Raw genomic sequence first — 23,567 nt, 5'->3', positions numbered from 1 at the left:
GTAAAAGTCTGTAAATTTTATTTGAGTTCCAGGTCTACAATTTTATGTTCCTGTATTTTAGGCATGCTACTGTTCTTAAAAACCTATGGACTATTCTCAATACATAGGTCTTTCTTTGATATCTCAGATTTTTATAAAATAGAATAACTCACCATTTAAAATCAGCCACAGTGCCCCAAAAATAGCATCGGGAACCACTGCATTACAGTAAAATATCAAATGAGTTCTAACTTGGTTTGTTATTTTATCTAATGAAATTGTATTAATTAAATATTTTTAAAGGTGTTTTAAAGTTAATGTTCCAAACCTGCATAACGTTCTTTGAAACGTAAAAGAAGATATTTTGAGATTTTTTGTTTTTCATTGGAAGTAAATGGTCACAAGCATTCTTTAATTGTTTAAATATCTTCTTTTTTGTTACGCATGGGGGGAAATGCACGCAGGTTTTTTCTAATGTGACAGCCATTTACCTGGCCTCATTAAATGGCTACATTACAATCGATCAATCAATCAATCAATCAAATAAATAAATAAATCGTGGGAGCTGCGTGCGTCTCTCCTAAATTATTGGCGACATTTTGTCATTCTGTTGCATAACTGGCACGCCGCACGTGCAAATGACAAATTGTAATTTGGGAAAAGCAAAATAAAGACAAGGCGAACTGATGCCTACACATTTGTAAACTTAGTTACAGCACGCGCTTTCTTTATTCCAAATTTTACGCTTGTGTACTTTAATTAACAGCGCTGCTCATCTGCGGCGGAGCGCACGCTGGCTCAAAGAACGTTCTGCCTGCATATGATTTAGACGATTTCGTTCCGGGTTGTCAGTGGCTGTCAGGTTTCCGCTCTGTGCTGCCATTGAAATGATTTTCTGTGCGCGTTCTCTCTGTTTTGGCTGGCATCAATCTAATTTTTGTCTGCTGTGAGACAGCTGCCAGATTAATCTTTGAGTCTGGGTGCAAGCCTTCCGAATCTGCCGAGAAGGGCTGGTTGGGTCGAGGAAGGGATGTCTTGATGTTTAACTGTCAAAGCCTTATACAAGCTCCCAAATGCTCGTATCTCCCAATCACCCTTTCCGTGAGATAATTTTTTTTCTTTCTTTCTGCCTTTTTACTATACACACACTTACACACTATCACAGAACACACAGCCCCGGCGGCTTTGAGCGCGTGCGTTTGTCATGCATTGCTCTGGTGCCAGTTCACGCACTAGCGACAGACAGCAACCATTCAGCTGTTTTCGAAATCTCTGGAGGAGGATAGTTCTTAAAGGGAAGAAAACATCCCATTCCTTCCCCTCTACTTTCGCTCTATATCGAATGGTTTATTTATCTATAGCAACTTTGCCGTTGTTTTGGGAAAACATGACACTTTAAAGCCTGTTTTTTTTATTCCCAGCTTAATAACGTGATATTTTTGGAAGAGGGCTAAATGCTCGGGCTGTTGAGCGCTGTCCACGAGCGTTGGTGCTGAACCTTTGTACTGCGCTGAAGAGCATCCTATATGTTGAGAGCCAAACTCATCATAAGCAATTACACCGATGAACAGACCCAAGAAACGTAGGCGGAGCTGTGTACGGCTGGCTGGGGAAAGCTTAGCCTTCCCTTAACCGCGTGCATATCTTGAGTATATGACCACTGTCCTCAGATGATGTGGGATTCCGACTGCTCAGATTTCCCTCCCCAGTGAAATGACGTTTGATCAGTGGCATAGCCTACAACTACTTTATTTTACGTCGCAGAAAAGAACTGTAATTTGTGAAATACATGTAGGCCTACATATGGTCAGGTCCGTTGCTTTTTATTTTTTAATTTTTTTAAAGAAACGTAGCTCTAAGGTTAAGAGTCGGACACTCTCCCACTCCTATAGAAGTTATATGGTTTTACCTAGTGTGCAAATTATAGACTACACTGGCTCTCATTGGTTCGACGTTTTTGAGAATTTTAATTGGGAATTTTCGGGTCGCAATCTGTCGAGGTGCGTGTTGAGCAACACCAAATGGTATATTTCAAATTGTTTGTGAACTATTTTACTGGCTTGTAAGTTAACTAAAAAGGTTTTTGTGATATATTTGTAGTCTAATATTTATTTATGTTTTGCTAGTGTTCCGCCCTCTTCTTGAGAAACCCCAGGTTACATGGTTCAACATAGCTTACATCTCAAAAATACCCTTCAACCTTTTTTTTTGACCCAAAGTGTTCAAGACGTGACTAGTTAAACCCATCATTCACACGTTGTTTTAGCCTGTAGTTGATTCACCAATGAGGTCTATCTGACAACAGTAATACGATTATTAGTAAATGCATTTATTAGGAAGGATGGTTCAGACTTTGTTATAACAGACAGTGCTGGGCTGAAAGCACGACAGTACAAGCTATAGGTTGATTCAGTGGAACATGCGGACTCTCAGGTGATTGGCTGGAGGTAGATGACATCATTGAAAGTCCGCTGCCTCAGTCGCGCGCGTTAAACTCCTGGAAAGAGATCAGAGCCGCTCGCGCAGATGGGAGCCACATCTGGCGGATTGTAAACCGAGTAGATTTAGAGAAAACCACGCGCCCGAGGTGTGTTTAGGTGAGCCGCCAGTCACAATGGTCAGAGTCATAATGAGCTTCTTCCCTCTGGCAAGAGCCGCGCGCGTCAAGAACGCATGATGTGACAAACAAAGTCATCCCGCGCAACATGAGGACAACCCTTCTAATAATCTTGAGGAAAAACTTGACGGAGTGAAAGAGGAAGTGTGGATTCTTTTACTATTTTTTTCTTCTGGCTGGCTGAGCATTTTTAAAATCATGCAACATGAATGTAACTAACAGCACTGGAGCAGAGGGACTCGCGCCCTGGAACTTCAACGGTGAGTTGCGAGTGAAGGCACACAAGTATGACACGAAAGAGTTAGAAAAGAAAGAGTTCCTTATGTCACAACAGAGAATTGCGATGTATGTGTTCATTGTGTGAGTAGCCTACATATAGTGAGACCATGTCCAAAGAATCGTATTCGTGACGGTATGGTGTTACTCCCAACAAAAACTCAAATTGTCCTGTAATGTTTTCCACGATGAATATGTTCCAAGTGTTATTGTCTTTGTAGGCTATATCATTTTGTAGATCCCTTTTCGCCCTTTCAGAATGAGCTAAACAAGCATATGAAAGAAGCATTAATGGTAATTAAAGACACCAGCAAAATGGCTTAACCTGTTTATCCCATTCCCAAGTATGCACTTTAAAGTTAACATTTGGTAAAATAAAACATTTAAATCAACGTTCTTTCATCTCGAGAAACATATGTAATCAAATTATTACAGTTCCATTTAAAATATTTTACTCAAGTTGTATGTTTAAACAGAATATGAAGTGGGGCGGTTTGAAGGAACATGGACAGGTCTCTGATTGCATTCATTATATAATGCTTTTGTTAATTCTAGATGCAGAGGTTCAATTATATAATGTATTTTGTGTTATTAAAAGTCTTAACTAAAACAGCTTTGGCTTTAACATGCTCCAAACTAAAACTGTATGATATCCTATGTGAATGTTTGTTCCAGAAATTTGTTCCATTTATGTTTCTGTGTATGTACTGTAATGCTTTTGCGGTGAGAAAATGAATTCAAAGATCAACCACCTTAAACAACAATTTATGTGAGTGTGCAGTGTGTGTGTGACTTATGAGTGATTGAGTGGTGAATGTCCTGAGGCATTGGCTGATGGTGGGTTTGCCAAGGACTGATTGACGTTTAGATTAGATTAGTCTTGATGTTTACATATAGATTAGTGTAGTTTTTAGGCAGAAAGTCGTTTCTGCCCAATTCACCATTGGTTTCTCTTCACTCTTATCGCCACTCTGTTAACTGGGCTGTCAGGACCTGATTTCCAAGCCCCTGTGGTCTCTTTCTGTAACTTGTGCTTCAATGGTTAATACGGATTATCTTATTATTAATACGGATCATTAATACGGATTATTAATACGGAAAATTGTCTCTATCTGTTCATCAATATACATAATGTATATTTGAACAAGCAATGACTTTATGTCTGTTCCACCTGTTCTGTTGAAAAGTATGGATTATAAATAAATGAAATTGATGAAATAGATGGGGGTGGGAGTGGGGGAGTGGGGGAAGGGGGGATGTGGGTAAAGCCTGCTCTCTATGGCAAATATCTGTTATTCCTTTCTCTCAAAGAATATGCATATGCCCATATATGCAGCACATAATGCACATGCATATTTTATCTAAAAACTAAATTGGATCCAGTTCTTAAAATGTTGCGTTTTAAGCTCATTAGAAGCAGAGTGCATATCACCACAGAACAGGCACACAATCCCCCTCAGATACTTGCACAGACTACCCTGTCCAATCTGACAATAAAACAGAAAACATACAGACATTTGGGGGTGCTGAAACATGGGGGAAAGAAACCAAAAGTCACAGTTCACTCGGAGAGCATTTAAAAAGAATACAAATCTCTCAGTTCCGTTATCTCTGACCTACTCAATCACATCAGACTAATGCGCATGATGGCGCCTTTTTTATTCTGTGACCATGATTCTCACTGTGTGAACTGGTAAAGTACTAGAAGAATCCCCTAGAGTGAAAGTCTCATCTCTGTCTGTCTCTCTCTCTCTCTCTCTCTCTCTCTCTCTCTCTCTCTCTCTCTCTCACACTCTCTCTCTCTCTCTCTCTCTCTCTCTCTCTCTCTCTCTCTCTCTCTCTCTCTCTGTGTCGGGTTTTCTCACTCTTCCCCATCCTTCCTTGTGCTCTCTTTGTCTCTGGCTGGGTGTTAACCCAGTTTCACAGAGGAAAGTGTGTCGCTATGTTGCTGTTTCACCCTGTTACACGCACTCACACACAAACACTGAGAAAAGAATGAAATGCCTGGAGACACAGCCAGTTCTCTGTGGCTTCTCAACAGGGAGAGAGAAGAGCTATAACAGCTGAAGCAGCAGGATTGGCTTTTAGCTTTAAACCAAGCCCTGAGCATTCTGCCACTGGTCCCCAACAATTGCAATCACCTCTGACAGCTTTAGACTAAATATTTAATCAGAGGTAGCACATTTTGGTTGTCAGTATAATATATCATTACTGTGCAGGAGACTTGAGCGGATAGCCTTCAGCATTGTAGCATGATGGACAGCCTCTCATGGGACATTCTGATCCCAAATGGCGCCCTCTATTGTCAGCGGTGCACCTAATTGTTTTGAGAGATCCTCCAAGAAAGATCACATCAGAACTGACAATAATAAGATTTTATTTAGTAATTATTTGAATGGTAGATCGTTACAACAAGGGTTTGGACCAATCATATCTTATGAAACATTATATTTGGTTGAATAATCCATTCAAATTCATCGTCTTAAATTTGATTATTGTATGTTTGGGGACCGGCTGGGATCATGGTATGTCATTTGCCTTAATTTCCATAGGAATTGACTCAAATTGTAGTATCAATGGGGTTTAATGGGAGAAAAGCAAAGCTGAAATTTGCATTTATCAATATGATGAATCCCACCTAATGCCACTGGAAGTAGTCCGACACTGACTATTTTGTTTTTACTCACCGGATAGAATAATGCTGATAACTGCGTGAGTTGTGAGTCGGTGTGTGTCAACAATTACAAATGTTCTTTCCATGGCGCTCACAATGGCACAGTTATAAGGGAACCATCACCCACATCACCATCTCTCTTGGACTATCTGCCAATCAGAAACATCTAGAATATTTCTCTAGTTGTGTAACCCCCCCCTTTAAAATGTGTGCTCAATCCTATGACTGATGTAAGGATGCTGCGTCACTTGTCACACAGACGCTCGTCTGTCTGCTGATCAGCTTAATCAATGCTGCTAAACTGTAGCACAGCGGGGGAATGTGCCTGATTTCGATCCAATATTCAGAGAATTAGCAGAGAATTAGAATTGTGTGTGGGAGAGAGAACGAGAGAGTCATTAGTTTGCCAGTGGACAGTATGGGGGATCTTATAACAAGCACATATCAGAATCAAAGGAGGAGTCTGATGAACAGACCACAATGCAGCCCACACACACTCCCACTGTGATGTCTGTCCGAATCTGCAGAGGCCTGTGTGCCGTCTGTGTATTTGCCTGTGTGTCCTGGTTGCCTTAACAAACTCGAACTTTTGATTGTCGAAGACATTTGGAAAAGACACTAAAACACTAATTAGAAAGTGGTTCAATGGAACCTTTCAATTTGTTATTTGTATGCTGACACATTGTTATAGATATTTATGTTAATTAACTGGTATTCAAATGTGTTTTGTTTTTTTTTGTTCAGAGTTGTACTGGTGGGGGAAAGTATATTTGGTAGCAGATGGCTTTATGTTTCGAGCTGCCAGCTGGTAACTGGAGGCTTTCTGCTTTTAGTCCCAAAAGAGTCACTAAATGAGCAGCATCCATGTGTTTGTTGGTGTGCATGCATTTGTTTGTGCAGACAAGCGTGTGTGACTACATCCATAGTCAAATCCTCTGCAGCTCAGTTGACTCCTTTCCTATTCTTTGTCATTCAATTAAATGTAAAAATACAAGTGTTTAGCTTTTATGAAAGTCTGTGGCAGTGTGTGTGAAGCAGGGAAGTGTTCGAGCAACAGCTGCTGTTTTCTGCATCCCAGTGCTTAGCACAGGAGACACACAGCCGAGAGAATGACAGCTTATATAAAAGTCTCGGTTTGTGACTCGCTTTGGAGACTCTGGAAACGTCTTTCACTGTATTTTTGACAAGATGTCACCGCATCACTGTACATGCAGCCAAACAACCAAAATAATCTGGTATCAGTGCAGAAAAGTCTCCAATGAACAATAACAGTTTTTTTGAATATACTGACACAAACATTACTATAACTTGTGACAGGTGATTTATATTTTGTTTCTTTCTCTCTTTATTTCTCTTTATAATAATTCATTAAAAAAGAACATTAAAAATATTTTTTTTATGTACTCTCGTTTAGTATGTATTATAAAAGAGAACATTAAAAATAATTGTATATGCAATGTTACAAACAGTGACTATTTATAAATTACAATATACAGTAATAGGGAATGATATGCCATGTAATGATGCATATGTCAGTTTATAATTATAGTGTTTAAGAAATTATATCACCATAAGCTCATGTACTGGATAACTGACTTGAGCAACAAAAAAAAGAAAAAGAAAAGTAAAACAGAGCAAGTGTGCTTAGAGAGGGAGATATAAGGGTCATCAATAATTAGTTAATGTGCGGAATGTGTCCGGAGAGAGAGATGAGTAGAGGTGAGGGTAGATGAATTATTATGATTATATAAGTTCAGTTAGAAATGAGCACTATTTATAACGTTCTAACACATCACTGACGTATCACTGCTGGGGTCATTGTGTAGTCACAGATTATCGCCCTCTTGGTAACGGTTAGACTGGTATTGTTTTTCAAAGCTCTGTCGAGCAGGTCCTGTATCAACTCGCTTAGGACACTGAGCTCAGGAACACAGAATGGGGCAGAGGAATACATTGGCACGCGGTTGTGATCAGGCACGGAGCTGCTGCGCTGCTGAGAGCCAGCTGAGATCAGACACCTCATATCTCACTGCTGCAGGCTGAGCACAGATCACCCTCTCTGCTTCTGCATCCTGCCAGCTCCACATCCACAGCTGTGGGAGAACTTCACAACCAGATCCTATCACTAAAATAGATGCCACTCACCCTTGCTTAATTTGCATGTGATAATTGTTTAGCCATTTTGAGGCTCCATCATGCATTTATGGTAATAAATCATTTGATAGATTATGTTAAACTGTGAGAGGTCGGTGTGGTTTACTGTACATTTGTTGTTGATCCTTTTTAGGAGCAGAATGAATCAAATATCTGGTTGAATCGATGAATAAGCTTTCACAGCTCCTCATATTTTATTCCAGGATGTGTACGTTTGAGTTTCAGTGGCTCAAATGTGATGGCGTACACCTGTCTTATTATGGAAATTAAGATCCGCTCATCGGATACAAACTGCAAAAAACCCGGCCCAGATAGAATCAGCTGCGGTTCGGAGGAAGAGGGTGGTGGCTTTGCTCGCCATCAATTTCAATGAAGCTGCAAAGCAGCGCTCACAGTCAACAGCACAAAATCCTCTGGTAAAGTCAGGAATCTAATGTTTAGCGCAGGCTTTGCTGAGATGTTTGTCAGCATGTTGAAATGTTCCAGACTGTTTTTATCTCCTGACATGAGAGCCAGCGCCGGTATTGTGCTGGTTCAAAGCTCAGACAACCTCTCAGCACACAAATGTCACTCCATCCTCAAAGAGCTTTGACTCTCTGAATATTAACCTTCAGAAGTGGGGATAACCCTCAAACAAAGCAAACAAACAAACAAACAAACACAACGACGGCTCTTTCAGGTGACGTTTCACTGCAGCCGTTGAAGGGGCCAGTATTTTCGAAAGTCTAAACGAGTGGGGAGTGTGGGTTTGGGCCTTACTCAGACCTAAAGAAAGAAGTGAATATTATTGAATGTAAAGCATACAGTACATGAAAAAAAAAGCCATCATAGAGAGTGATTTTTCCTGACATTGCATGTCTCATTATACATGCACTCTGTCTCAGACTGTTTGTGTAAACAGATTTAATTTTCAATGCTAGGCTTTCTGTTCTGTTTCTTATTCTGTTTATTCGGTTATTATTCTGTTCTGATTCCAGCTGTGAGATTTTTAATGATAAAAATGATCAGATCAGAGGAAGCAGAACAGCCAAGATTCCAACCAAAGCAATCTTACAGTGGTGTGGTGGAGCTTTTCAACTAGCCATATGTGCGGGACTTCTGTATATGAGTGATCCACAAACCTTGCCTTTGGTTCTGCGATGCTCGTTGTGTGATGTGTGATGTGTGCAGCAGGGAATGAATGTGCAAGTGTTGAGTGTGTGTGTGTGTGTGTGTGTGTGGTTAGATGAGGCTCTGCTTTTTTACTTGTCACATTGTGACAAGAGAAATTGCTTCTGTCTGCACACGTACTGGACTGACAGCAGGACAGATGAGGTACAGTATTATTATCTTTAACAAAACTACAATGAAATCTAAACGGATACATTTTTGTTCAATGAAATATTTACTGTTAACAGGCAACTAATTCATTTTAATTACAGGTTTCAAATCATGTATATTATAAAACTAAATGAATAAATGTAAATGTAAATAAAACTTGAAACCTTTGCAGCACATCTGCATTACACAGGAAAATGCAGCTAGATAAAAGAACACTTGAGTGTGCAGAGATTTATAACATTTTTAAATGATACCAGTTAGCAACTTGAGCTCCCTCTTAATACTAAAATGACAGTAAAAACTAAATCAACTAAACAAGAAATCCCTCAAATAAGCTGAAATACAAATAAAGCAGAAAGTAATTTTTTATTTTTTTTTAATATATACAGCAAAGTATACTAACCTTGTCTGGCTCTGGCACCATGACAAGCTTCACATAGACAAGCTTCAGCTGTTCTGCTTCAGGGGAAGAGTTTGGGGTGATAGGGGTTGCTGTTTGTGTACAAATTGTACAAGAAAGCTGGTAAAACAGTCCTGGAGAGCTTTCTCCCACGGTGATATCAGATGAATATTTTTTATTCATATTTAATGAGGCTTGGCGCTTATCTTTCCGCTCTGCTCGAATCCACAGTTGAGTGATTGCTGATTCATATTTGATAAGGGGTAAAGAATCCTCTCCCCACACTGAATCACCTGCACTCGAGGGGGAAAATATAGAGCAAGACCCAGACTATATCAACTTTCTAATTGCTTTCCAAGTACCAATAGCCAAAGACCTTAAGAAGTGTGATCAGTGTTGGCATGAGAGAGGAGGAGAGAATGTGTGTCTGTTTGTCAAAAGCTTTCAAAAGGAATAGGATATGTGGTGTCTAACCGTCCGGAGTGTGGCAGTGCTTTGATGCCCGCTGATGATCAGTCAGGTGGTTTTAAGAGAGAATAAAGATAAAGAGAGGGTCTGGGTCGGGGTCCTTCCTCTGGTGGGAAACTGATTTCAGATTTAATAGATATAAAGATTTGTTATATCTTTATTCATCAAGAGCAGTTTAAAGCATAAAAAATGAATAATTTGGCAGGCAACAGCATTCATAGCAAGTCTTTTGCCGTGTTTATTCATAGTGATAGGTTGTAATTTCACTGGTTATCCAGAAGATGGCAACCTTCAAAAGATATGACAGAAACAACTCTTCTAGGAATTAAAATGGACAATAATGAAGTGTCTTTAAAATGCTTAAAGATATTTGCGTTCGTTCTTTAGTGCATTTTATGCATTTAGGAAACGCCTGCCTTGAGCTGCTTCAAATAGGTTTTTAATTGTCCATTGGATTAATACTTTATCAGTATGACAACAGCTTCCCAGAAGTACACATGAAGAAGGTTATGGATAATTCATGACCTGAAACAAAAAGCTTCTCACATTTATGCATCAAAAAGGGGGTTTTTTTTGTACATTTTTTCTCACCTTTTTCTATGGTAGTGCATTGTGCCTTGCGCTGTCTCTTGTAAAGTTTAGCATGCAGCATGCATCATGACGAAATCTCTAGAAATGCAGCCCACATTCACAAATGGCATGCCAAACCCCTCAATTTTTCATATACCAAGATCCTTACTTGAAAATCTCTGATAAAGGAAGCAATGTAAACATTAATTTTATGAAAATTGTTCATATAGTAAATGGGTGTATGGAAATCCTTCATCAAAGGGTTGAGTGGATTTTTTTTGAGGAGCACTGAGGTTCTCAGGGTTCCCTGTCTGCTAATTGTATTTAATTGTTTCCGAGCAGCTCAGATCATTAGGAAGCCCAGGGGTCATGTGAGTTTACCGACAGGGCAGCTTTGTCTTCTTTGATTGGATAATGTTGTAAGGAGTCAAGTTTGTGTATCTGAATGAAACATGAACGTGTTATTAATCATGAGGATTTAATTAATCTTCTCTTCACCTGAGACTGCTCATCCCAATGCCTGAACGTTCTCACACTGTCTCAATAATTATTAAAGGTTCAGTTAGCTTAGTTGATGCGTTAGGTATCAGGAATTAACAATGAACAACAATTTCTACAACATTTATTAATCTAGGTAAATGGTAATGTATAAATATACTTTTATTAATTGTTAATCCATATTTGTTCATAATGCATTAGTTACACAATGTGAAATATTGTGAATTAGTATATGTAGAAATGAACATTAAGATAATTGCAGCAGAAGTATCACACATTATTTCATGTTACTAATAAATAAATATTAATAAATTGAACTTTATTGTAAAATATTCCATAATGAATGATGCTGGTTTGTATTTAATTATAACACTGAACAAAACAAAAACTAATTTTGCATAGTTGGTAACAGTTATATATGCTAACAAATAGGATATATAACAGTACATTGTTTTGTTTTGTACCCTAATGACCAGTGCCTTCATTGGTTAGTGCCAGTGGGTCAGATAATAGATAATTATACTCTGTAATTATACTGTTCAAGATATAGAGGAAATGTTTGAATTTATGTTACATGAATCCAGACTTCACAATTCTGCAAAACTGCATGCCCTGCAAAAAAAAAAAAAAAAAAAAAATTGTATAGAGCTTAGGGTGTATAGGGCTTTATGTTTCATCATTACTGTTACAGCTCTAAGTGTTTTTTGGGAATTGTTGAATTAGTCCTTGTCAGCTGGGTCACATTCTACCTTGCTTTTAATACAAAAAGCATAGTTATATTTCATTATGGAAATGAATGCGCTGCAGTAATATTTAATGAATGTCATTCTGTTTCCCTATATGCAATCACTCTGCCAGTATGTATATCAGCCTGGGATTATTTTCAATGATTGCATCTATTTTGATATCAGCATTTTTGTTATTTATAGCATTGTATCTGTGTTGTGTGTGTATTTCAGGCTCATTGAGCAACGTGTCCAGTGATGCCAACTTCAGTTGTGACAGCGGCAGCGCTAATGGCTCGTGTGCAGCGGTTGAGGCGGGCGGCGAGAGCCCGTACAAGGCGGTGGAGATGGTCTTCATCGCACTGGTTACTGGATCCCTCAGTTTTGTCACCGTTGTGGGCAACATCCTCGTCATGCTCTCAATCAAGGTTAATCGACACCTACAGACCGTCAACAACTACTTCCTTTTCAGCCTGGCCTGTGCAGATCTCATCATCGGTGTGTTCTCCATGAACCTTTACACCGTCTACATCATCAGGGGCTACTGGCCGCTTGGCCCAGTCGTGTGTGACCTGTGGCTCGCGCTGGATTATGTGGTCAGCAACGCTTCTGTCATGAACCTGCTAATCATCAGCTTTGACCGATACTTCTGTGTGACCAAACCGTTGAGTTATCCTACACGCAGAACCACCAAGATGGCTGGCCTCATGATTGCCACCGCCTGGATCATGTCTTTCATCCTGTGGGCTCCCGCTATTCTCTTCTGGCAGTTCATCGTCGGAGAACGGACCGTAGAGCCTGGCGAATGTTATATCCAGTTCCTTTCCAACCCCGCGGTCACGTTCGGCACGGCCATTGCTGCGTTCTACCTGCCGGTGGTCATCATGACGGTGCTTTATGTGCACATCTCTCTGGCCAGCCGCAGCCGTGTGTCCAAGCAAAAGCCCGAGGCTAAGAAAGAGAAGAAAGGCCAGAAGTCTAGCGGCCTGCTCAAGAGTCACATCTTGAAGCAGGACAACAACAACCAGTCCACTCCTAAGCCCAGCCTGGATACCTGTTCTACAGTAGACACTGTGAAGAACGGCAAACTAGACGAGTCTGTGGTATCGGCTAAAGCTGACTCGTGCGTGCAGCCGGAGAAGGAGAGCTCAAACGACTCCAGCACGGTCAGCATAGCGCCTAAAGAGCCCAAAGAGCGAACAAACAGTGAGGTGACTTCAGAGGCCGGTCTGACACCCGCACCAACAGCCGCGCCTAAAATCAACCCTCAATCCAAATGGTCCAAGATCAAGATAGTCACCAAACAGGCAGGAGACGAGTGCATCACAGCCATCGAGATCGTCCCACCGAACAGTACCGGCGAGAGGCGCTCCATCCCCGTCAACCGTCCCCGCACGGTGGCGCGCAAGTTTGCCAGCATCGCCCGCAGCCAGGTGAAGAGGAAAAGGCAGATGGCGGCACGAGAGAAGAAAGTGACAAAAACAATCTTTGCCATCCTGCTGGCCTTCATCATCACGTGGACGCCATACAACGTGATGGTCTTAATCAGCACGTTCTGCCAGTCGTGCGTTCCAGACACAGTCTGGGCCATTGGCTACTGGCTCTGCTACGTCAACAGCACCATCAACCCCGCTTGCTATGCACTCTGTAACGCCACCTTCAAAAAGACCTTCAAAAACCTGCTCATGTGCCAGTATAAGAACATCGGCACCAGATGAACTGAGGAAAGCAGAGATGGAGGGTGTGATATGGAGAGTATAAAGGCTGTCCTGGCTCTTCTGACCCCATAACTTGAAGCTTCGGAAGGTATTGCACAGTACATTGAGAGGCATCATAGTCCCATAATGCTAAATAGTGCATTATAACCAAAACGTAATATATTAAGGAATCAGTGTTTACAAGAAGATGATGGAGCGATGGACAATAGACTGAATCACTGAAGAAATCAAGACTTTTTGCTGCACTGCCAAGACCACTGAACTCTGCACTACAGTTACATGAAGATCAGGCTCCGAATGACATTATATTAGACGGCTCATTATTTCCAACAGTGAGGAGAGAGAATCCCAGCAAATATAATCCAGAAGAGACTTGAATTGAATTGATGTGAATTAGGGGAATTTATTGATTCATTATATTTATTTATTTGAATCATTCATTTATATTCCCAGTACAGCGTAAATGGTATCAATCAAGTCCTTTTGGTTAGTAGACTTCTGTGCAGATTCTCTGAAAACATCAGACAGAGGATCACAGCCTAAGACAAATAGCATATGGAAAAGCTTCATGTTTGACTATCTCTGAAAGCATGATGCTCCAGAGTGAGGTTCAATTTCCTATTGCCTACCTGCACAGTCCACTTTCCAAATTAAGGAAGTCTTTTGCTGTCCACAACAGCTGTGTAGTTCATTACATTCATAGCGGCAAATTCAGGACATGTGGTTCAGCCTGGGAGAAGTTAGTCATCATTATCCTCTTAGTGTGATCCTCTTGAGGTTCTGGTATAGGTCAGAATTCAAAAGGATCTCCTCAATGGATTGGGATAGGCATTATAGACTTCAAATGGGATGAGACACTCTATACTGAGCTGAGAAATGTCACTGTAAGGGTTTGATCTTACAGAGGTCTGTAAATATGTTTAGATATGATGAATATATGCTCTTGAAAGTATTATTTCTTCCCTGCATTTGATGTCTGGATGTTTGTGTTCCTATTGTATTTAGTTGGTGATCTTCATGTAATTTTACAGATTAAATATTAAATGTATTGTTGTCTGTATGCAGAACTGTTGAAACCATTTATAATTTGTGATATACTTGAAAAAAATAAGAGATGACTAATTTATTTAATCTGTTTTTAAGATGTTCAATTTCAAGCATTTATTTAAAACAGGGCACAAAGGAGTGTCCGTAAATTTGAGAAATGGAAAATTGCTTTTATTTCCCCCTGTAAAACATGTTGATTTAGCACATATCCACTTCATAATGTTTTCTCATGGTGCAATATTGTTTTACAAGTTTGAATTTAAATACAAGGTTTGTAATTGATGAAACTACAGCATGTAAACCTGAAGGAATGATCTCCAACTGTTTTGTGTTTGAGAACATGTGGTCAGAATTGGCACAGAGGGAGAAATGTGTTGGTTGTTTTAGGGCTCATGATGTTACATTATTTACAGGCTGCCAGTTTCAGCAATTACAGACTTTAAAGCATTAAACCAAAGAGATCGTGGCACTCCGGTCTGCTTTTAGACCTGGTCAGGAGGAGAGATTATTCATTCATTAGCATCATTTTAAGATGCAGAGACTTGCCTCTCTAACGTCTTGAGTTTGGTTTCATGTTTTCTACCTCATAATCAAATTTCCATTCATAGCGTTTGAATATCCAAACCAGCTCTGAATCTCGTTTTAATGAGCGGTAAAGACAGACTAAATGACTATCATGTCATTGCAACTGAGCTAAAAGCAGATTTCCTTTTTTTTATGAATGTTAAAACTTGCAAATTGCTTTGGTCATCTGATACATGGACTATGTTGAAGTAGACATTCTAAAAAGTCTCCCCAACTCTGATGCAAACTAAGAAAGTGTCACACTGGAATAGAGTTATCTCAGAGAGTTCTGAACCATCAACTGTACTAAAGAAATTCAATCATACAATCTGAATATTGTCCTTCTGCAAATCTGAAAATAGCAAATCTATCATTAGCATCTGTTAGATGACCAATACAGAAAAATGACTTTGCCCAAAAATGCTCTTTCCTCTGGTCTTTTAAATTTTCACTTCAAATGTTCAAATGTAAATTGTATAAGGATTGATGTAGAAATCCCTCGTATAAGCGTACCAGCTGAAGGGCAAAGTTAATGATCATTACCCCAGTGAAGCTGATGGAATGAACATTCCATAATTCCGTAATTATGGACTTATCTAATATCTACCACTGCCCTTAAAGAGCCAGTGTACATAAGAGTGTGGTTCTTTTTATATTGCATAAAGCTTAATAAAGATCTCAAGCGCACTGACCAGGAGGAGAAAAGGCTTGTTCTTTACATGTCCACGAACACACATATGGGTTTGCATAAAATTTGGAGGGCTCAAGTGTCTTTAATAATGAACGGTCATCACTAATTTACCTTTAGTTAACACAACATATAACACACAAAGCTCTGTAACAAAACTTCACTGTCTTTCTTAAAATGCTTATAAAATAGGTTTGCACAAGAGGGGACTTAAAAACCCTCTGTCACCCTTAAATCTGTTAGTAACAGTCAAGTCAAAAGTAACAGTATTGGGCTATTTTCACTTTTACACAAACTACACCTCTTATAGAAAAAGAAAAAAAATCATTTATTTCAAACAACACTCCTCAGTTTTATATTCTATGATACAAAAAAGAGAAGGGTGACATCAAAACACTACTTATATACCCCACTAGTAATACAATCCTGTAAATTACACAATTTTACAAAACCAAATTTTAAGTAAAACAGTAATAAAATAGTGTTTGTGTTCGATTGATTTGATTCTACTGATTGTTGTCCTTTAGCAAATGAGAGGGAGAGAGAGAGAGAGATGTGCTGGAGGGATGTTACTCAGTCATAGTCTTATAAAGCTATACGTTTGTGGCTATACGTTTGTGGCTAGAGCGAGTCCCGCTCAAGCTGAAGAACACTGAGTGGAGATATAAAAGGCCGTGTTTGGATGACGGATGATCACGTGATGTTTACTGCTCCTCTGGATCTCTTTCTCCCTTTAGTTGCCTTTCCCCTTGTTTTTCTTTCCTGTGGAGAGATCGACACAAAATCTCATTATTCAGATCCAGCAGGAAACCTGAACCTTTGACGACGCCTCCCCGTCTCATGCTGGTTAGGAAATGCAGATGCTCTTATAAAAATAATGCTACAGTATTATTGCTTGAATCCACATCCAGATAAGCACATTAACCACAAACGCATGCTTTAAAAGGACTGACTTACACATCTGCCTCTTATGTATGAGCAGAGGTTCATTATTGATTTCAGAATCCCACTCAAGACACCCACCACAGCCAACAGGCCAAGATTACACAACCAGAGCAGATTACATGCCTTACTGACTCCATTCAGCCAAACCAAACCGGTTGCAACATAACACCTGTTGAGTCGTGTGTGTTTGAGGAAGCTCTTTTTTATGATTTTTTTAACACTAACATTTGATTTTAACATAACAGTTTTGTCCTTGAATGCAGAGCCTGATTTCACCAAGTGCAACATGTTCCTGGACCAACATCTTTGTTGATCCTGAAACAACATTCAAATCAACCAATCAGATTTGATGGACAGGTTTACAGTTTATGTCAAGTTTAGTCTAACAACAAGGGTTAGGTGTTATTCACCTATCATTTCCCTCTGATTTTAGGAATAACTTATGGGTGGGTTAGGTTTAGGGACATGGTTGGGGATATGGTTAGGATTAAGTCCTAATCCTAGGAATGTTGCTCTAGGATCAACAAAATATGTTGACCCATGAATGCGTCTAACTGGGCAAAATCAGGAACATGCTCATTGGCTGTCAGTTTTGGGTTTGGTGTTGAGGATGTACCTTTGGGTTTGTTTTTGACCTTGGTGGCGCAGGTTTTGGACACAGAGATGGTTTGCTGACAGTCGACGTTGAAGAGAGCCTTTTGTAGAGTGCCGGTGCGGCTCTTTGAACCCGTCCCAGCGTCACACTCGCCCCAGTTACCAAACTTATACTTGCAGTCAGCTGCATGAAATAAGTACCAATGAAGTAAGATAATATGAAATGCACAGAACAAACAGAAATACATAGCAGCATGAAAAACACTAATTATGTTTAGCCATCAATTTTATTCTATAAGAGAAATCAAGGTAGGCAAATTTCAGCTGATTTACCACAGATTCACTGACCTCCAAACTCTTTCTTCCAGTTGCAGGGAACTCGGCATTTGATTTTTTTGGTCTGCTCCTCGCAGGTACCCTCCCTCACGCCTTGTCCACAGTCCCCGTTATTGGCCACACAGCTGCCAAAGCGCCACTCCGCACAGTCCGCACCACCCTTACCTCCCTTATTCTTCTCTATCACATGACACATAAGCACCACAGTTACTTCATGTGATTACCTTGACCTTCCATTCGGGTGAGTATCACACAAACTATTGTCCAAGGTTCAAAGTGACAGATCACAAAGTGTAATTCTGCATGAGAGCTGAACTAATGGAAAAAAAGAAGAAAGGGAAGAGATGGTCTCTTCCATATTTGATACCTTTCTTGTTTTTCCCAGCCTCTGTAGTCACGATCATTAAGGCCACCAGCACCAGGATGAGGGTGGAAAACAGGCCACGCATTCTGAAAAACACAGATTAATCAGCTGCTGCAGATAAAAAAATTACAGTTTTCAGGAAATGAACAATTTCTGTCATAAGTGCTGTTATCAAAGGACAGGACAGTAATCAAGGCATCTATTCTGAGACCTTAATTTGCCCTTTTAATGTTTCAAATTCCAAATTAGATATAAATGGATGAAGCTGATAAGGATGATCATTCAGAATGATTAATTAGAGCTTCACTGACTGAATTCAACAGACTGGTATTAAAATGTCACAAACACAAAAGGTCATAGTGGTGAAGGACTATGATTCTCTGCTATCACTGCCACTAGATTATAATGTAACAACAGCGCTTACATTTCTCCCGACACCCACAAACACATCACACAGGAGTATAATGTAAGAGCTAGTGAAATGGGAGAATACAGAGTGATTTTCTTGGAATTATGATAATGACGTTCTTGGCACCGAAGGCACCGCCACTGTACTAGCTTGTTGCTGTGAATCATCAAACATAAACATTCAGCCCTGACTAACATCCATTCAGACTCAAGAGGAAGAGAGTGTGTTTGAAAGTGTCCTTTCTTTTCAGCTGGTTTCCAGCTCCAGAAACTCACAGTCCAGACATTTGTGTCTGTCCTCAGCTGTGAACACATGATGTAAATTATTAAAAGTTTGGTTACACTTTATTTTAAGGTGTCATTGTTACAGTGTAATTATATATGTAAGTAATGAGTAATAATAATTAACTACATGTACTTACAATAGGGTTAGGGGAGGATTAGGTTTTGGTTGAGGGTTAGTTACATGTAATTAAGAATAATTTACTCTTTTTACCACGGTAAGTACATGTAACATATGTAGCAAGGACACTGTAAAATAAAGTGTAACCAAAAGTTTGTATAAAAAAACCTGCACTCTTTTGCTCTTCTGCTTCTCAACATGTCAGCGTTGAGATTGGAAAACTGGAAAAACATTGACCCCACAGCACTCACAAAGTTTATTTCCACTAACACTGCAAATGGCAGGTAAAGAGTTGGAGAAAGTGATATTTTTGCTGATAAAAGAGATTTTTTCAATCGGGCATTTATTTGTGTGCATCATCTCAAAGGAGGTTTGCCCAATGTACACAGATCTGCTTATATGGGTTTTGTGTTTGTGACTCTGGCTGCGTGAGTGCGCTCTTTAGCCTCAGCTTGTGATCTCCATGGCAATGATTCGACCGGTTGCTGTGAGATAGTAGGAGCGTATTGTCTGAAGAGAATGGAATCATCGCAGCGGGACGCCATTCTTCCGGAACGCTCCGTGGATATGAAGGCAAGAGGACTGAAGCAGCAGCTCACGCAGAGATATACACTCACATATGGACCCACACAGATTATAGAACTCACATTCACACATCGCCCAGCTTCCCACAGATACATTTACTAACAACTCTGCACCATTGTTAGTGTGGGAGTGACTTTTTTGTCAATAAGACGACATCCCTGGTTCAGAGTTCTGTTAGCAGGAAAAGCAATTAACGGTGACAAAAGCTGATCTCCTGTTGAATGAGAGGACGGTCTCTGTAAGACGCAATAAAAGACTCCTCAAAGCAGCCAGAAGGAGCTGGACTGATGAAAAGTGGTATTGTACTGTCTTTGAGGATAATTAAGCATCCATTCAAACAAGTCTCTCGTCCTGACCGCAACACTCTCTATTCACTGTAGTCGATGCGTCCGTTAGTCTGTCCACTCGCGCACGATGGCCATTTCACTCTGGATCACATGTTTCCAGGCTACTCTTGTTCCTATTGTGTTTGAATTTAATATTCTGGACTCTCACTAACAAACGCTGTCCCGCATCACTCAGGCACCAGGCCTTTATAGGTCACCATAAGAAGAGGCAGTAAAAATACTCTACCTGTTTTTTCCCCCTCATCTCTCACTCTCAGACACTAAATGCTTCTCTAAAGCCGTTTATAAAATATTCTGTTGACCCAGTAAATCCTGCAACTCCCTCCAAACAGTAATTAAGTGTCAGCCGCTCAGCGGAGCGTGACTAACCTCTCTCAGAAAAACTCAAATCTCGAGCACCCCAACCCCCATTTTCCTGGCCCAAAAATGTCTTCACCCCCTCTCCCTGTCCAAAATTTCCCCCACCTCACCTTTTTTATCTGACCTTTCTCCAAAACTCATCAGGCAGCCTTCTTTGTGTGATCCATGTGTGTGTGTGTGTGTGTGTGTGTGTGTGTATGATGGGGGGACAGACTGCCTAACGATGCTGTTCTGACCCGCTGGGTCTACACACACACACACACACACACACACACACACACACACACACACACACACACACACACACACACACACACACACACACACACATCTCATACACTCTGAGGGTAGAAAACCCTTTAAAAGCCCCATTCCTCTCACAGAAACACACTCTTTGAGGGCCTTTCTCACTCATCATACGCCATGGGGCTTCCATTATCACAACCGCAGAGGAATGCGGGACCGCTGGACACACATGGTTTCTCTTCTCTCCCCACCACTGGTCCTCTCTCCTCCCCTCACATCTTTTCAGCATGTCCCAGCACCCAGCGTTCAAGTGTGCGAGTCCCTTGCAGCACAACCAGCTGGACCTCAAACTCATTTCCATAGCAGAGAAAACAACACAAAGCTCTGACCCACTTCACTCATAGCTAGACACATGGCACAGTTTCACGCTTATCAGTGCTGCTTTTCAATTACAGATTTTCATTTGGAGTCTCTCCTTTCAGCAACTCTTAAATTCTATTACAAGCGCTACGTTTTTTTGTAAAGACTCTATTTAGTGGAGGTGCTTTCATTAAGTCTGAAGCAAAGCAGGCCCTTAAGGCTAAGCTGGTACTGAGCGTTAGTCATCAGAGACAGTGCAGAGGGAGTTCAAGTCAGCATTGGCTTTATCAGTCATCTAAACCACATACAGACAGACACAGGGGAGGAGAGACATGACTGGAGACAGTGTTCAAACCAAAAACAGCTGTTTAAGTTCACCTCAGCAAAAGATTTACTCAAACACAGGTCTGAGGCTAGGAGTCATAAATCACTGTGAGCCTCCCATTATTCTTTCTGATGAGTGTGTGCAGCTGTGTGATGTCCGCGCACGCACGCACGCACACACACACACACACACACACACACACACACACACACACACACACACACACACACACACACACACACACACACACACACACACACACACACACACACACACACAGCCAGCAGACCAGCTCTGTAAAGCATTAGGTAAGTGTCTGAGAGCTCAGAGTTAAAACAAGAAAAAAAAAAAACATGTAACTACATCCCTGCTCCTTAAAGAGAAATCAGTGACTGAGACACTGCTCCAGCCATTATACACCCACCCTAAGGATATGAACTCATATATCCAGAGCTTGAGACTGAGACATTCGGCTTGAAAGCATGTCACTACAATGCGGAGTGCAAGAGGTCTTTGTAATATCGCTCTGAAACATACTCCATTTCTCCTCTATTGTAATGTAAATATACTAAGTATAATATATTGTGCTTGGCATTGAGAATTATTCACATTTCTCTCACTTTATATGTTTTATTTGACCTGATAACAGTGTTTTGACCCAAATAGTCCCTCTCCGTCTGTCATAAACTCACACCAAATCAGGGCAGAGACCAAAAGGTTGAATGTTTACAACTTTGCTGAAGTGCTGTAATACCTTAGTATACCTCTAAATGTGTAATCCCTTCAATAAAAGTGCCAGTTTTTTTTTCTCTTTTTTTTGCACTTTCTAAGTCCCACTCTGGGATGAAAAGGCCCTGAAAAATGTCTAAAGAGAGAAATGAAAAGGGGGCAGGTCAGAATGCAGGTCAGGTGAAAGGTTCTCTGAAAGAGCGAGAGAAGAAAAGATGGAGCGCGGTCCTCTTCCTTTCTCCTCTGCACCCTTTGACCATGCTCACTTTAATCACTTCATTCAAGAGGAGAGAGGGAGTGAATGAAACCAAGAGCATTAAATGCACAATGACCCCTAACACACACACACACACACACACACACACACACACACACACACACACACACACCTGAAACACTTTGGGTTAGAGCAGGGTATAACATGTTTTGTGTAAATACTTTTTAGCCACAATGAACTGCCTATCCACACAGAAACTGGGCACACTTAGTGTGAGTGAGAGCTAAGGTGACTAATGATGCCCAAAAATGCAGTTTTATACAGAGTGTTTTATAGATAAAGGCAAATAATTTGTACATTAATTTATTATGGTAATCAAATAAAAAAATAAATTCCAGTAAAAGTATTAAATTACAATAAGTGCATCATACTAGTCATTCATTAACATGATAGCAAAAAAAAAAAAAAAAAAAAGTTAAAGCCAAAACAAAATGTAAAATGATGCCTTAGCAGCTCAAAATTGTTTTGTTCCGTAAAGCCCTTATATTTTTTACGCAGAAACGAACAACTTACATTTTAGCATACAGAGGAGGCTGGTCATGTAGGATAGTGATAGATCATTTCTACTTGGTTAAACTGATGGTTTTAATTTACTACTCATCCTGTGCTGCAATCCTCCCTACAATAAATAAATGCAACAGCGCGCGACACAGACCGAGACTATGTTCGCGCACTTCAGAACGGCGGATATTTTAGTTTATTGATGGATAACAAAAACTCCTAATACCAAATGAAGAGCAGTATCAAATAATTTCATACTGGGTATTTAGCTATCTAAACACTCTTCTTTAAAAATGTAATAGCCCTCAAACATTTACAAAATAACCCTCTAAAACACGTTGTTTGTGTTAAAATATGTTATCGTTGTGGACAGCTTGGGCGAAACATCCATGTAGCCTAAACTATTTCTTTCGTTTTATAACTTTCAAGAAGTTTAGCTGAATAAAATAGAAAGTCCACGTACTGGTCACATAACAACTGTTGCTATGAAAAGTGCAGATTTAACTCACTTGTTTTCTGTGTTGAAAGTTTCCACACTGAAAGGTCTTGCTGAAGTTTCGTGTGTGAACTCTTCTCCAGCATCCGCCTTTATGCTTCTCTTCGTCTCTTTGTTTCCCCCCAGACTAATTTAATTTGTTTCTTTCTCCTGAACCCTATTTAAATTAACCCCACAGTGACGTCAGAGCTCACGTCAGCATCAGTCAATAGACCTCAGGGCACAGCCATGAGACCTGTAAGTCAACCTAAAAAAAATGGGTTACACTTTATTTTAAGGTGTCATTGTTACAGTGTAATTAAATATTTAAGTACAGTGTAATATTAATTAACTACATGTACTTACTATAGGGTTAGGGTAGGATTAGGATTTGGTTGAGAGTTAGTTGCATGTAATTATGCATCATTTACTGTTATTACTATGGTAATTACATGTAACATATGTAACAAGAACACTGTAAAATAAAGTGTTACCAAAAAATGTTCTCAATTATTATTATTAGCCTATTATTAGAGCCTGTAATAATACCAATAATAGGCTGATAATAACAATAATAATAATTTTAATCTACATGTAGGCTACATAATTATAAT

At 40.0% G+C, this 23,567-nt stretch overlaps 2 protein-coding genes across 2 annotated transcripts; one reads left to right on the top strand and one right to left on the bottom strand.

The window, feature by feature from the left end:
- The first annotated feature begins 2,482 nt into the window (after nt 1-2,482).
- chrm4a (cholinergic receptor, muscarinic 4a) lies at nt 2,483-15,702 on the top strand. The gene is made up of 2 exons (XM_077229154.1): nt 2,483-2,856; nt 11,916-15,702. The coding sequence occupies exons 1-2, from the start codon at nt 2,802-2,804 to the stop codon at nt 13,397-13,399; spliced, it is 1,539 nt and encodes a 512-aa protein (XP_077085269.1). The 5' UTR covers nt 2,483-2,801; the 3' UTR covers nt 13,400-15,702.
- On the bottom strand, nt 14,596-23,125 carry mdka (midkine a). Its single transcript, XM_077229156.1, has 5 exons — nt 22,988-23,125; nt 17,941-18,023; nt 17,586-17,753; nt 17,260-17,421; nt 14,596-16,460 (listed from the first exon to the last, which is right to left on the bottom strand). The coding sequence occupies exons 2-5, from the start codon at nt 18,020-18,022 to the stop codon at nt 16,432-16,434; spliced, it is 441 nt and encodes a 146-aa protein (XP_077085271.1). The 5' UTR covers nt 18,023; nt 22,988-23,125; the 3' UTR covers nt 14,596-16,431.
- Between the last annotated feature and the right edge of the window lie 442 nt (nt 23,126-23,567).

Source organism: Siphateles boraxobius, unplaced genomic scaffold (genome assembly GCF_051911475.1).
Source record: "Siphateles boraxobius isolate OS27281-9 unplaced genomic scaffold, OSU_SipBor_1 130, whole genome shotgun sequence".
Lineage (NCBI taxonomy): Eukaryota > Metazoa > Chordata > Actinopteri > Cypriniformes > Leuciscidae > Siphateles > Siphateles boraxobius.
Note: the sequence above shows the minus strand (reverse complement) of the source record. Positions and strands in the feature narration are given on the sequence as shown.